This window comes from Solanum dulcamara, chromosome 3 (assembly GCF_947179165.1).
Source record: "Solanum dulcamara chromosome 3, daSolDulc1.2, whole genome shotgun sequence".
NCBI classification, from domain to species: Eukaryota; Viridiplantae; Streptophyta; class Magnoliopsida; order Solanales; family Solanaceae; genus Solanum; species Solanum dulcamara.
In genome coordinates, this window is record NC_077239.1 from 4,117,294 (window position 1) to 4,133,541 (window position 16,248).

At 34.1% G+C, this 16,248-nt stretch overlaps 1 protein-coding gene across 1 annotated transcript; it reads right to left on the reverse strand.

Annotated features, from left to right (window-relative positions):
• Positions 1 to 334: 334 nt before the first annotated feature.
• On the reverse strand, positions 335 to 11,934 carry LOC129882220 (ribonuclease MRP protein subunit POP4-like). Its single transcript, XM_055956420.1, has 10 exons — positions 11,450 to 11,934; positions 5,669 to 5,724; positions 4,825 to 5,081; positions 3,911 to 3,946; positions 3,737 to 3,813; positions 3,385 to 3,647; positions 2,126 to 2,194; positions 1,945 to 2,003; positions 1,470 to 1,571; positions 335 to 670 (listed from the first exon to the last, which is right to left on the reverse strand). The coding sequence occupies exons 1-10, from the start codon at positions 11,519 to 11,521 to the stop codon at positions 573 to 575; spliced, it is 1,089 nt and encodes a 362-aa protein (XP_055812395.1). The 5' UTR covers positions 11,522 to 11,934; the 3' UTR covers positions 335 to 572.
• Positions 11,935 to 16,248: the final 4,314 nt, after the last annotated feature.

A 16,248-nucleotide genomic window follows, 5' to 3' on the forward strand; every position in this document is an offset into this window, starting at 1 on the left:
AAGTTGTAGTTCAAAATCAGTAGTAGAAAAACCAATAAATTTAATATGGAGACTCGAAAGGAAAAACTTCGAGTTTGATTGTTCAACATTCTGTGTTGAAACAAGAAAATGGGTGTGCACCTTCGCCAGAGCAGAATCACATTTGTATTTAGCGTATAACCTCAGCATTATCTTCCATCATAAATTTTATGTAAGAAAATAGGTCCTTCAATAATCGAGTACATTGTTTTATTCAACAAAAATTTTGTAGTAAGTTGCGCTAAGTATGATTCTAATTTTTAAATCAGCTATACCAAATATGTAATAATACAAAGTCAAATGCAAGAAGAGAAGCTTTCTCCAAGAAGTCTCTAAGTTCCTTTCTTTTAAGGGTAATATCAATACGATAAATATCGCTTTCTAAATAGAAGTTAAACTGTACAAGTCTAAATGACCCGAGGAATATCCCAATTGGAAAAATTCTCTACCTTCACAGGGTATTGGAATCATTCTTCATCTGTAAGATGATACTGCAAAAAGGATGTTTAGTTATAACCACAGCTTGTGGCAACATTTTTAGATATTTAGTCATATCATGTAGTCATGTTTCTCGAAGTGAGTTTGTCTCCAAGTAATGTAACTTTCCAGCAATCCACTTGTAGCATAAATACAGAGAGCTTTTTTGGTACAACTGCAATTCAGATAAGCAATAAGATGAGAAAAAGCAGTGGAAAAAAAAAACAAGTATTAACAAGAACTGGTCTTCTGCATACTTTTCCCATCCCCTTCTCTCCTCTTGGCACAAAATGATAAGGGAAAGAGAAGCCATGTTGCTCGGACTCTTCAAAAATGTCGTTGAGTGCATGTCAGATCCAACACGAGCTGCAGCATTTTTGGAGAGTCCGAGCAACATAGAAGAGAAGTAGTTTTTCCAAATTACAAACAAGGTGCATCAAGTAGAAGTTTCAGGTTGCAATGACAGCATGAGTGACAACTCACAGCACAATGGAAAGTGGACGAACTAAGAATAGCTGAAATAAGGATACGCTAGGAGAGAGTATTTACTAAATGAGCCTACACAGAGGTACAGTTCCCATAAGGAGGGTCGGAAAGGATGACGATTCCCCAAAGATTTCTTTCAAAACAATAGCAAAACAGCTTAGGTGCCAATTTCCTTTGGATTCAAAATTGAAATGCAACCTTTTAAAGCTAAGGATGTGAATGGAACAAGTAGGAATAAAAACTAACAAAACTTGAAAATAACTACCTCAATTGGTAATTTAATTCATTGCTCATCAAGGTGAGTGGCCCAAGCAAAAATCACTCAACCAAGAATTCAAAAGAAAAAAAAGGGAAGAGAGAAGCAAGCAAACATCATATTTGTTCTACTCCGGTATATCAAGGCTACCGAAAATAGACTGCAACGGACATATATTTGCTACATATATGCCATATTGTAACCAACGAAATCTAAGTTGAACAGGACAAACCTTGGAATTTGTTCTCTTCTGTGATTATTCCAAATGTTTCTACAGTCTCACGAATCATGATACCACGTACACCAATTAAGCCTGCTATTTTGCACTGAACAACTGCAAGAAACAAATGCCACAATGTTTCAGAAACAAAGAGTTATACTATCTATGTGTGTGCCACACTGTGCAAGAGTTAAACAATGAAAAATTTCTCTATCAAGGCTCTATTATTCAGGCTTTAGATAAAGATAGTATGTACCACACTGTGCAAGAGTTAAACAATGAAAATTTTCTCTATCAAGGTTCTATTAGTCAGGCTTTAGATAAAGATAACCCCTTATCATAATTTAGCTCATCACAAAAAAATGCTTAGATCCTTGTAAAACATTAATGACAGGACAGAATCAGCGAGTAATAATATAGCATTTCCTTGTAATAGTTTTGAAGGGTCTAAAGAGTTAAAGAGGAGGAGATGTGGTTTATACTTCACCTAGAATTAGTGCACCATGTAAGTCTGCATTAAGAAGACATTGTGCTAACTGATTTTTCCTGCAAGACCGATACTGCAGGTGAGACAGACATAAAAGTTGATTGTTTATCAGAATCACTAGAGAAAAGGCCTATTTTAAAAAATCTAAGCCATAAAAACAGTGATGAAACAAAACGCCAACCCAATATTCTTTAGGAGTTTTTTCACGTAGTCTTTCCACTTATCATGCATTGGCTTGAAGATGTCATAACTGCAGACCAAGCCATAAAAGAGTTGTCAGAACAAGAGATGATCCAGGCAACACCTGAAAGTGAGTACATAACTTTGCTGCTCAAATCAATACTCCACATCAAATTAAAAAGGAAAAAAGAACAGAAAAAGGGGGGAGGGGGAGGGGGGAGGACACCAACCTATAAAAGAACCAATCAAAATAAAAACAAGGAATAAGGTCAAGCGCACATCGGATGCATATAAAAGTGAAAGGAGATAATATCCATGAGGTATCATCAACTGTAAGTATCTAGGAATATTTGGTTCTATGTGACCCCACAGTATGCAAGCCCCAGAAAAAATATAAGCTTTCACTGCTCAGCAAGGTGAAGCACCTAATAAGTAACCGTTCCTAGAATCCTAGATGAACAACATAGCTAAAAAGTCAAATAAGTAGACATCTGAATTGATCATTTGGCAATTGAATTTTATGCAGCAGAACCACACGGTATTAGATATCCATTTTGGTCTTTGACTTTCTAGATAAGCAATATCTACTGTAAACAACATAAGGGCAGAGAAAAAGCAGCCTATTCATCTTTTGTCCTCTCAAGGATAACTGTGCAGATAATTACCAAATCAGATCAAATGATATGGAGGCCATGATAGATTTTTTTAGATCATTACACAGTATGCAATATTACTACTCCTTGTAAATACTCACAGCACTTTCTAGTTTCTGATCATTCAATAAAATACCTTCCACGATTAAAAAAAATAAAAAATAACCACAGCAGATAGAGGACGACAGATATCACATGCCTCATGAGATTCAGTGTAGCAGTTAATCTCTTAATCAAGACCATCACATGAAAAGGTCATCTTAATTAGAATAATTCACACCAATTTCTTTTTAGACGAAAAAAATGCGTGAATTGTTCTTAGAAGATGACTTTCTCATGTGAAGGCTCTTAATTAAGAAATTTATAAAAAATCATTACCATATCAAAATAAATAAATAATCACGCCACAATTGAGTCTACAAACCAGCATGAGACTTTAACATTTAACCTCCGACATAGTTAGACTCATCTAGTCAAACAGAAGAAAAAACGAACCACAGTGAACTGTAGCAAAATCAAAAACCACATATAGTTCCTCACTGAGAACGGCAGAAAGTTTCATAAGACAATCTAAAACTTTTTTACTCAAAAAGTAGAATCAACTCACTTATGAGACTCTTGAGGCAAATCAAATGATCCAAACTTCTTATGTTGCTTTATGGACATATGTCTTTTAGATCTCTTTGACTGTCTCTGCAAAGCCCGACTACGAGCTCCAGTAGCAATGCTGCTTTTTCGCACAACATTATCAAGAAGAATCCAATTATCAACTTTCACATTTTTTGACCCCTGCATATATTTCTGCGCTGAATCACCATGTTGGAGAAGATCGTGCAAAATATCGTTAGCAGTCATGCTTTTACCAGAAATCTGCAACAAACAAAGGGATGAGTAATGAAGAAGCTACTAATTAATAGTGCGCATACCTGAAGCATTATTCTGATCATGTGTATTCTTACCTCAGTGGTAATTTTCAGAAGATTATCGTCTACTGAATGGGATATCTGAAGGTATGCTGGATTATTCAGTTCAACATCTATGTTGCAGGACGAAATTTAGCATCCTGGATTAGTCTCATGTATACCTTTCTATGGATAAAAATGCAAGAGAAGAATATAGAGGAAAGGTTGTACCTTGAGCAGATGTATGGCCAGAAAAAGATATATGGCCTACAAATAAACCAGGAATGTTTGGATGAGATAAATCAAGAAGCGTTCTTTTTTAATTTATTTTTGGAAAATGAAATCAAGAGGGATCACATTAAAATGTCTAACTTGCATTCCTGGAAAACACCAACTGTTACACTGCTTTTGGATGCCAAAAGTGTACAGATAAATCAAAGAGAATATCAGGAAAAAAAAATCCAGCGTTTAGCAGTGAACTTAGGGTTCTTAAAACTTCTAGACATACTACAAATTCACTCTAGAAATCACAATAGCTTTAGAAATCCTTTGAAAAAGTCGTGGCCAAATCAAAAAATGGTTTGATGCATCAAATAGCAATAGTGCCAAATATTGGAACAGTGGAAAGTACTATTATTTCATCTGAATTATTCTTTGCTTTTGAATTAAAACCCTCGAAATAATTAAGGATGTGATTTTTTTTTCAATTTATGCTGTTGTTGATGAATTCTAGACTGCAATTGTGCATCAATATCAACAGTTTAAACAAACAAAGAAAAGAAGATAAATAACAGATCAAAACAATGGAGGATATCATCAAAACGGAGAATTCAGGTCTCAAAGAGCAGAATCACAAATAATATAATTTCAAAAAAATAAAAATTGAAATATATTGATTGATTTAGCAGGATCTAAATTCACTGCACCTAGTAAAATCAATAAGGGCAAAACTACTCAACTTTCCTGCACTAAATCTCTGCCTCTTTTTTTGCATAAAAATGCACAGTTGAAAAAAAAACATATCCATAATTATTTCAAGGGTTTTAATTCGAATAATTTAGATGAAAATTTTGGTTCCGCCGCGATAGTTGATTGATATATAATAAAAACAAGTGAAACAGAAAGGAAAATCTAAAAGACAGAACCTTTTTTGGATGATGGAGCTGAGGAAGTTGCTATTGATTTGAGAGGCGAAAGCGAAGAATTGATACCATGGGAAGTGAGTTCAATGTTGTTTTCATCTGGAGTTTTTGTTGTAGTAACAGTGATTTTCTTATTCTTGTGCTGTTGATGATGAATTTCAGCTTTTGCTTGAGCGAATCTTCGTTCTAATGCCTCCATTGTTCGTTTCTTTTGTTGTTCAGCCATTGTTTCGCTCGCCATTGTTGTGCTCCCCTCTCTCCTTCAAGCTTTATATTTATATTTGGTTATACTAATAATAATAATAACAAATGAAAATTAAGTAAATTGTGTTAAATTGATCTATGAGAATGATTGGGTCAATTCACTAAAATGAGAGTTAGCATGAAACACTTATAACAGAGCATTTAAGTTTTGCTTTTCTCTTCCATATCTTGACTCAATATTTTTTATTACAAATTTTGTTACGCTATATATAGCCCTTAAGGATCTCTTTATGTTGATCTGTTTATTGAGGAGATTCTTTCTCTAAATACATGTTTTATCTTCTTTTCTAGAATGTCTTATTCTTGATCATTCACTCAAAAGAGAAGGTATAGATATTCTAGATTGTGGCAGCTGCAGATTCATACTTTTTCAGTAACACAATTACAGGAAGTTCTAAACATACATAATCTTGTTACCTGATTGAATTTTACTATGTCAGGAATAAAAATTATTCATGTTTAGGTATACTGCTTGAATAGGGAAGATTTTCCCATGACAGATAAAACTATCTACGTATTAAAAAAAAATCCATGCTTATGGGAAAGAGAAATTTAAGACTTGGTGGACAGAATTATCGGATACCTGTTGCTGGTGGCAGGTGGCAGGTATCCCGTGGAATCAGTCGAGGTGCACAAAAGCTGGCCTGACACCACGATCATAAAAAAAATAAAAAATGTAAGGCATATCTATATTTTTCTTCAAAAGAAATAAAGTAAATATTGTAATTAATACATGACTCATTACACAAATTTTATTTATTTACACGGACTAGAAATATTATTTAGTACACATAAATATAAAGGAAATTACTTAAATATTATTAGGTTTATCAATATTCATATTGTCTTCTGCTATATCATGGCGATCTACAAAACAGTCTATTGTTGCTACTTCTTCAAATCAGGCTGAAATAATAGCAATTCATGAAGCAAGTAGAGAATGTGTATGATTGAGATCGATGATACAATTCATCAAAGAAAGATGTGGCCTGGAAAAAGATGTCAAAGTACCCCACAATTATATTCGAAGACAATGTCGCGTGCATAGCTCAATTGAAAGGTGACTTCATAAAAGGAGACGGAACGAAAATATTTCACCAAAATTATTCTTCACACATGATCTTTAGAAGAATGATGATATTGATGTACAACAAGTTCGTTCAAGTGATAATCTTGCAGATTTATTCACAAAGGCATTACCAACATCAACTTTTGAGAAGCTAAGATATAAGATTGGAATGCGTCGTCTCAAAATATCAAATGAAATTTTTATCAGGAAGAGTAAAATACACGCTACACTTTTTTTTCCTTAACCAAAGTTTTGTCCCACTGGGTTTTTCTGGTAAGGTTTTTAATGAGGCAGCACTCAAGGTGTATCACCAAATGTTTGTACTATTTTTCCTTCACTAGGTTTTTTCCTAATAAGGTCTTAACGAGACACAACATCTACGAGTGTTCAGAATATTTGTTCTTTCACTAGAATTTTTTCTTTTGTATATGAACATCCAAGGGGGAGTGTTGCAAAGCGTAGTGGATGTCCACTAATTAGTGGGACCCACCAACATGGCAAGATGCCACAAGTTGTCATTTCCTTCACGCGTTTTGCTATAATTCTAAACAAGGCAGAATTATATTCAGTTATATTTTTGAAATCCATTAATCTCAGATTTAGCCAATCATGACGTGCTTGTGGAAGCATGACCAACTTCAAGTGGTCATATCTTTCTTTTAACTTTTTCCACAGTTTAAGGGGTCTTTTAATGTGACATTGTAATTTTAACCCTTCGTCTAGATGGTGGCGGAGAAATATCATGGCTTTGGCACGGTCTTGACTGTATACCGTATTGTCATCTTTGATGGTGTCTGCCAGACCAATCGATTCTAGATGTATTTTGACATCTAGTGTCCATGATGAGAAGCCTTCTTCAGAAATATCAAGAGCAACAAATTCAAGTTTTGAGATATTAGACATTTTAAAAAAATAAAATTCTTACCCTTTTTGTTACCTTCTAAAAATATAGCTCAAAGCGATGGAGACTCATGCTAATAACGTGTTATAAAATAAACTAACTTAGCAAATTAATAAGAAAAAGAGATTAAGAGAAGAGGAGAGAATTTTCAGTATATTATTCCAAGGCTATTTATAGCCAAGTAAATCAGAGGGAAATTAGAGAAAACGCGTGAAGGAAATGGCAACATGTAGCAACTTGCCATGTTGGTGGGTCCCACTAATTAGTGGACATCCACTACACTTTGCAACAAATGGTTCATATTTGATTTTTTTACAAAAGTGTAGCTAATTGATAGCTAATTTTTTCACTTTGTGAAAAAGCTCAAAGCACCATCTCTCTCCTACGCCGTCTCCATCGTCGACCAGCTGTCTCCGCCATCTACCGTCTCTCTCGGCATTCGACCGTCCACACAGGTGTTTATGTCATTGCGTATTTATATTAAATTTGAATCATTTCTCAAGCTGTTTGATTTTTGAAAGTGAAAAGGCTCAGTGCGTTTAATCGATTTCGACCTGTGTTATTTGCTGAGTTTCTTCAATTTTTGATCAAAAGCTGAATTCCTTTGATATCCTAACAAAGATTATAGGTTGACTGCAAATTTTAGGTTGAAATTAGTTTTATTGCTTTGGTATTAATTGCACCAAACCAAATATTGGCTTGGACAGTTCTGGGAGCATATTTATTAATTCCCCTGTTATGAAAGACTCTCTTCAAAACCTCATATAGACTAGGCTGGGATCTTATTAAAGACTATATGATTGATAAAAAATGAAAAAGAGCAAATACAAATAAATAAAACTGAAGAGCAGGCTTTTAGCAAGCACGTAAACAACTTCAGAGAGAGATAATTCCAGCTCAGATGGAAAAAAGCCAATTGATGCATTCAACAGCAATTCTCATGCCTATGGAATACACAGTAAACTTTATAGACTCCAACGCATAGAGAAGGGACTTATATACCAAATAATATATCTCTAGCAGAATAGAAGTTAACTCTGGTTCAACTAAAACACATGATACCGAATGGTATTATATCCATCGAACAGCAACTCTTTTCTACTACAGAGATATATCTTAGGAACTATAAGGACCCCATTGGTCTAAATAATTCCATGGAAGTGTACCCTTTCTTTAACTAATGCAAGTGAACCATTATCCCAGACAATTTATGGAAAATAAACAGAACCAAAAGAGAACATTATATATTTAAAGGGTTGAACTGATCCAAACAGGTATCAGATGTTACAAATTTTTATAAGCACCACATAAGGTGTGTAACAATGGTATGGCAGAGAAACGCAGAAACACTGGTGAGACTGCAGAGGCAAGGACTTTGTTTATGATATAGTCTCTAGGGGTGGCAATTGGGCAGGTCAGATGAAGTTTGAGCGGGTCATAATGGGTCAAGACAACAATTGGGTCAAGACCCAACCCAATCCAAATTAGTTTCGGTCAAAACGGGTTAGGTAATAGGTTATATAACGGGTCAAGACCCAAACCCAACCCAATTTTTACTAAGCTTAATTGTTTTATTTGTTCTTTTAAACTATTTTAATATCTAATAAAATTATTATTTTTCTTTATTATGGCTATATATAACATATCAAATTGGGACAAAAAGTTTTTTAAAACTATTTTAACAAGATTTCTCATAACTCAATTCGGGTTACATATCAACCCAATTTTTAATTGGTTGAAATGGGTTGGCTAATGAATGGGCGGGTCAATAACCAACCCAAACATAAACGGGTTGGGTTGGGTTGGGTTGGGTTTGATTTTGCCACCCCTAATAGTCCCCAAGATTGTCATTTCTTTACTTCCCTAAACTCTGTTCAGATGATATAGAGAACGTCACTCAAAACCCAGTTTACATGAAATTAGCAGAAGACTACATGAATCTCTGTGGGAGGTGTCTTTAACCCTAGAACAAATAAACAGAGTAAAATATTTACATGGTTTCTGACTAGAACTAAAAATCTGACACCTCGCTCAGCAACCGTTTTGGAGATAAAAATTAAAGGAAATTCCTAGTGGATATTCACTCACAAAGACCAGCTAAATCGGCATTAGCTTACGACTCACTGCGTGAACCAGCATACTAAGAGCAACAAAAATAAGTGAAGTTAAACAATAAGCTGAACCTTTTTTACTAACTGACAAGATAGTGGAAGACGGGCAAAAAGGTCCTACAGCGATTGCTAAAGCTCTTAAACATTTCTTTAACGGCTTCAAATTGCATTTGGACATACTAATTAAGTAATTTATAAGTTCACATATTTGAGCATCACAAAGCTAATCGGCTCAAAGCCTGGATAAAGGTAGCTGATTGTAGTGAGTACACGGCCAACATAAAGATTGTCTAACTAAGGACTTAAATTGTGCAAATTGAATAGAAAGGAAAGGATACATATAGGAAAAGCCCAACTAAATTGTTGTTGAACTATATTTTGTTGATTGATAGAATTTTGGGTCGAAGCTTTAGTTGCTCATCTGGTTTTTATGTAATAGTACCTCAAAGACCTATTGTTTGTCAATAGCAATGGCATCCACACCAGCTTGCATGCATTTAACCTGGTACCCGCCACCTCCCACCAACACAAGTACCGGAAAGCTGTCTCCACCAACACTCAGGTAGATGGGAAGAAATCCCCTACTCTCTTTGTCTCAATATATGCAGAATCTTTCAAATTTCGAGAGTAAAAACAAATTTTTCTTTGGCCGTGATCTTTTTATATGCCTTTAAAATATTTTGAATTGTTTATTATCAATTATCGTACTTTTTATGTAGTTTCCAAATGTATAAATTTTATTTACAAATTATTAATGATTCTAAGTCCCGAATTCACAGACCAAAATTAAGAGAGTTGACTCTACAAATTCGAACTGTTCGGGCCAATTTGTATGCATCTAGACAATACTGTCGAGTACTACCACCACCCACCAACTCAAGTAATAGTAATCACCAAAGCTTAGGTAAATGGAAAAACCACTTAAAGCAAAACACTACCTTAACCACACTGAAGAACCATCCCTTTCCCATTCCCTCCCCCGCCCGCTAAAGAAAGATCATATATGTCATAACTTTGAAATCATCCATTACTCATAAATTTGATATTGATTGAATCTTGTCCCTTTTTAAAAGAAATTAAGATCCCAGAAATTTGTCACTCTACCAACTAGTTTGCAGCTTTTTTCTGCTTCTATGTCTTATTCTTAAAGTGTATAATAGAACTTTTAGGAGAAAATTAGTTGCAATTTGGACTTTACCTTTCTAAAAGAATGAATTGCAATTCTAATGAACAAAACTTGTTCTTGGAGACTTTCTCCTCATTGTATCCACTATATGTACTACTTGCTCTCTCTATAGCATTTGGTCATTTCTAATCTGGTATAATATAATTTTTGTATAATCGCACATCCATCTCAACATTTGCATGTTACCACAGTATTATCCCCCTCCCCACCTCCCCCACACAAAAAAATTAATATTCTAGAACACTCATCATCGGGATATGATAAGTCTTACAAGTATTGTTGGAAAATACACCTCAAAGATTAAAACATAACATCAAACTCACCTAAGAGCCTGATTGGATTTGATTAAAAGTTGGTCATATCAAAAAAGTGTTTGGCAAATAAAAAAAGTGTTTAAAATAAGTTAAAATTTACAAAAAAAAGTCAAAAGTCAAAAGTTGATGCCCCCTACTTTTTTCTATGTTACTTCAAAGTCATTTTTGGCTTAAAAGTCATTTTTTAGGCCAATCCAAACGGGCTCTAAGTCCTATCAATTAAGTGAAAACCTCATAATATTAGAAGGCTCATCTACAAAAGACAACCAAAATATTATTGAACATATTAAAGCTCACGAAGAGGTGAAGTCATCAACTAATGATAATTAATAGCTTTAACAAGCATGATAAATAGAATTTTGGCACAACCATCTATCTAGTTAAACACAAGTATACTAACAATAGAAGATTTGCAATAAGCATTTGCACCATTTCAACACTTAGGATATCGTTTAAACACTTATTGTCAGGTGTGACACAATGATATGTGACTTTAAGTGTATATAGATGCATCCCTTTTTAGCAAATAAATACTGCTATTTCAACCTACAAAAGTAATAACTGATTAAAAAAAACTAAGACTACATGGATAACCCATTTTCCATTTTGGATTACCTTAGTTACTCCATTTTCTACTCTTCTTCTAATAATGGTTACATTAACCAGAGCTCTTTGCAGAATTCCCCATTCTGATATCTCGAGAATTAAAAACAGCCAGTGTATCTAAAGTAGAACACAATTACATAACCATTAATTTTAAATGCAGAAGTCAAATTAAAATACCTTAGTAGTCAATTCCTTTGTCCCCACTTGAACCACACTTGCAGCCGACTGTGCTGCTGTTGCAGCTATCATAGATAACCTACCAAATCCCTACACAAACCACATCGCAACTCTATCAGCTATAAGTAAGTAGACATAATACAGCGCAGCAGAACAGGTACAATCAGTTCACTCTTGGAGATCTAGGAGCCTCCGTGATGCCGCCATTTGACCCGGATCCGATTCGGAAGTGACTCGAAATCGGATCTGTGAAGAGATCGGAGAATCGAAATTGAGATCAAAACGACGAGAATTGATCGGCCGGAGAAATAAGGCGTTAAAAGGAAGGAGAAGAATGGCCGACACCGAAAAGGGGTGAGTTGGATATCGGTTGGATTACAAGTAGACCTTTTTTTAGTTGTTTAGTTTACAAATTATTTTATTTTATTTTTTCACACATGGAAACATGGGTTAATTATTCGAGACACATGTTTAGAAAGGAGCCTTGGAATAGGAAAGAAGATAGAGAAATATAACCACATAATCACTAGTAATAGTCATTGGAGGAGGGGCAATGGTAAAGTATGATTCACGTGCCTCATATTTTGGCTTTAAATTTTCTCCGAACCGGTAGCTCCTCCGTGGGGGCAGAGCTAGGAATGACATATGATTTTATCTAAATCTCTTCGATGAAAAATTATGTATAAATAGTAGATGTCGAACCCCCTTCGTCGAAAAATTATACTATTTATACATGGTTAAAATATTTTTTTATGTATAAATAGTAGATGTTGAACCCCCTTCAGCTAGTTCGTATTTTTACTTTTTCAGATTTTGAACCCTCTTATTAAAAATTCTGATTCCGCCACTGCATACATGTTTTTTGCTATCAGACAAACTGAAATAGAGAGAGAGACAAACGAGATTTGTCTATATATTTCAAATACATGTGAATCACACTAGATACATGTATTTGAGATACTAGATATGCGAGTGAAATAGGAGAGTGGCGAGTGAGATAGGAGAGAGGCGAGCATATGTCTCGATTTCTAAAAATATTTATTTCAAATTATTTTTCATTTTAGAAATTCAAAACAAAATTAATTAATTTTTACCACACGTAACTAGTAGTAGTAATTGTTTTTTAAGAGCACAAACACCACAATTATGGAGTAATGTTACGATTGTTCAAGTACCAATGAAGGTAAAATAGTTAGAAATTCTTCATAATTAAATTTTTTTAAAAACGTGTAAAAGAAAATTACGTCAAATAATTTGATACGAAATCACTAGAAATGAGAGAGATGTGAGTGTCAATCATTTTGTCAGCATGCTCAAAGAGTGCTTGTAATTGATTGCGCATTATCGTATCGAATTAATTAGATGCATGACTAGGGGTGTTCATGGTTCGGTTTGGATCGGTTATTGATTAAAACCATAACCAAACCAATTTAATCGGTTATTAAATGTCTAAAACCATAACCAAACCAAGTAAAATAATAACCACGGGTTTGGTTCTTGTCGGTTTGGTTCGGTTTGATTCGATTATTCGGTTTATGACTTGCCGAGATAATTCAAATATTCTCTCTCTACATTCTTCAAATTCTTATGAAGCTCTTTTTCCCTCAGGACCCACAGAGGTTCAAAACAGAAAATGAAACAACTTAAACATTCGGAAAAAAAAAAAACTTAAAATCAATTTAAAATTTGAAAAACTCCTTATAAACCTTCTCAAAATTTGACAATCTTATACTTGGGGTTGAGGAGTTGAGGTTGCTCTTGAGCCTTCACTGTTAGTCTATGACTGTGAGTCTGTGACTTTGTGAGAAACCAACGTGAGAGGAACAAAAATGTAAAAGGAAAACAGATACTAGAGTTTTAAAGTTTTAACTTTTACTTTATGTTGCTGCCTGCTGCTCAAGTGCTTAGTGCTTATTAGAAATTTAGGATTTAGAATTTCAGATTTAGAATTGGGCTTGAGAGTTGGGCTAATGGGCTTGGATTGTTGGAATTGGACCGCTGTTTAGTGTTTATTAAAATTTATAATTGGTCTTGAGAGTTGGGTTTGGATTGTTGGGCCTTAAAAATAAGTATATTAATATTAAGTTAATAATTAAAACGTATAAAATATCTTTAATTATTTATGAAAAAATAATATTATACATATAAATAATTATAAATTTTAAGTATATAATTATCGGTTTGGTTCGGTTATTTATTCGGTTATTTTTTTCTATAACCATAACCAAACCAAATATTATCGGTTATTCAAATTTAAAACCAAACCAAACCAAACCAAACTGAATGTCGGTTTTTTTATTCGGTTTGATTAAATTTTTGGTTTGATTTTGGTTTTAACCAAAACTGTGAACAGCCCTATGCATGACAATTAATTGAAAACCTAATGAATTAGATATTCCAATTAAATTTTTTTACTTTGGTTAGATAATTTGGGGGGTAGTCTTTATATTTAATTTTTAAAAATGGTTCACTGAAAAAGATTTAATTAGTTCTATCAATCGGAATAAATCTAACTCATTAGAATCCCAAAGTTTTGGATTATAATCCATAAATTTTCTTGTGTAGACTATGTTAGGCTATCTAAATGGCTATAAAATCATCATAATTGAACTTAATTTACACCTCATAAGTTCTGAAATCTCCATATTATAAATACTAAAAAAAATCACATTGAATATTTTCCTTGATTTGGATCATTAATATGGAGATTTTCTTAGCCCTTTTGAATTTTAGTATACATTAGGTATCATTTCCAATATCAAAAAGAGACATAAAAAATTGCTGGAAAATGTCTCTTAATGACATCTCTAGCAATTCTTGTTTGTCATCCAAGTTCTGCCATTAGATGTTTCAAGCCAAAGCCAAGTTCAAATAAGTCTCCAAAAAAAAAAATGCACTTGAAGACGAAGGGATATCAAAATCAAGAAACGGGTTGGTGTTTAATTCTTGTACAAACATTTGTGACTCTCCAAAATTGAATGTGCACAAACCGCTTAAGCTGTTAGACGAGATTGTTGAAGGGAATCCTTTAAAAACCATAGTGGAAGATAGGTTTCGATTCAAATGGAATCATGGAGTAGGATACAAAATTGAAAAAATCTTGAAAGTGAACCATAGTGAAAAGGTTATTGAAAATTTTGAAGAATGCAAGAAGATGACGGTGAATTCAAGATCCACGAGAAGTTCAAGTAAAAAAAGAGTACAGAAAGTTTTCAACCATGGTGCAACAGTTACTCATTTGTTAGGCCTTGACAAGTCGACAAGAACTTAATCATAGGCCAAAATTATGGAATTCATGAGAAAATTAATTGGATTGTCAGGTTCCATAAATCCGTAGCCAGAATCATTTTCTTCTAGTTGTTGGAGTGCACAGAGGAAAATTATGAAAATTTGGAGATGGAGTTTCAAAGAAAGCTATTATAGTTTCAAGAGTGATCATTGCAAAATACGAAGAAGATAACAAGGGAGAAGTAAATATTTTGAATCCAAGGGCTATATTGCCTTGCTTTGTTATCATATATAGCTTACCTCAATATAGACCAAAAGTATGATATATGAGTTTCAAATCTACGTTGTCCAGACTTTTCAAAAATGTCAGATCATACCTGTCAGATCCGACATGGGTGTGGAGCGGAGAGGGAGAGAGCGCCCATAAACAAACCAAAAAATAGATTGATTCTGAACTTCTTCTTCCATAGTATTTTAACGTGAGATCATTGTAGTAACTCATACACTCGACCCAATACATCCTTTCTTTTTCTTATTCTAGTAGTTTAACTTGAGATCATAGTAGTAACTCATGCACTCAACCCAATACATCCTTGAAGGATATTTGATGTAACTTTTAGATTAGTTATTAACTCATTACAGTGAAAGGAAGCCTTGGAATAACAGGTAAAGTTGCTGCCATGTGACCAGGAGGTCACGGATTCAAGCCTGGAATAGTCTCTGACAGAAATACAAGATAAGGCTGCATACAATACACCCTTGTGGTCGGGTCCTTCCCCGAACCCTGCACATAACGTAGCTTTAGTGCACCGGACTGCCCTTTTTTTTTATTACAGTAACACAAGAATGTACCTTAAATTTTGACCATATATAGTCCAAGCTAAAAAGAAGTTTTTGTCCATAAAACATCAATATGTACACAAGTTATGATTTGCATTTTCCACATCAAACATCTTCTAGTACATTCTAATTGTATTGTATCATCCTCTAGAATTTGCAAGTAACGTGACCAGGAGATCACATGTTCAAGCCATGAAAACAAACCTTTGCAGAACTGTGAGGTAAGGTTGCGCACAATAAATCCTTGTAGTTCAACCCTTTCCTGAATCTCATGCATAGCAAGAGCTTTAATGCACTGGACCCTTTTTATATCAAGATCATATCCGTATCCATAAGTTGTAGTTCAAAATCAGTAGTAGAAGAACCAATAAATTTAATATGGAGACTCGAAAGGAAGAGCTTCGAGTTTGATTGTTCAACATTCTGTGTTGAAACAAGAAAATGGGTGTGTACCTTTGCCAGAGCAGAATCACATTTGTATTTAGCGTATAACCTCAGCAATATCTTCCATCACAAATTTTATGTAAGAAAATAGGTCCTTCAATTATCGAGTACATTGTTTTATTCAACAAAAATTTTGTAGTAAGTTGCGCTAACAAGTATGATTCTAATTTTTAACTCAGCTATACCAAATATGTAATAATACAAAGTCAAATGCAAGAAGAGAAGCTTTCTCCAAGAAATCTCTAAGGTCCTTTCTTTTAAGGGTAATATCAATAAGATAAATATCG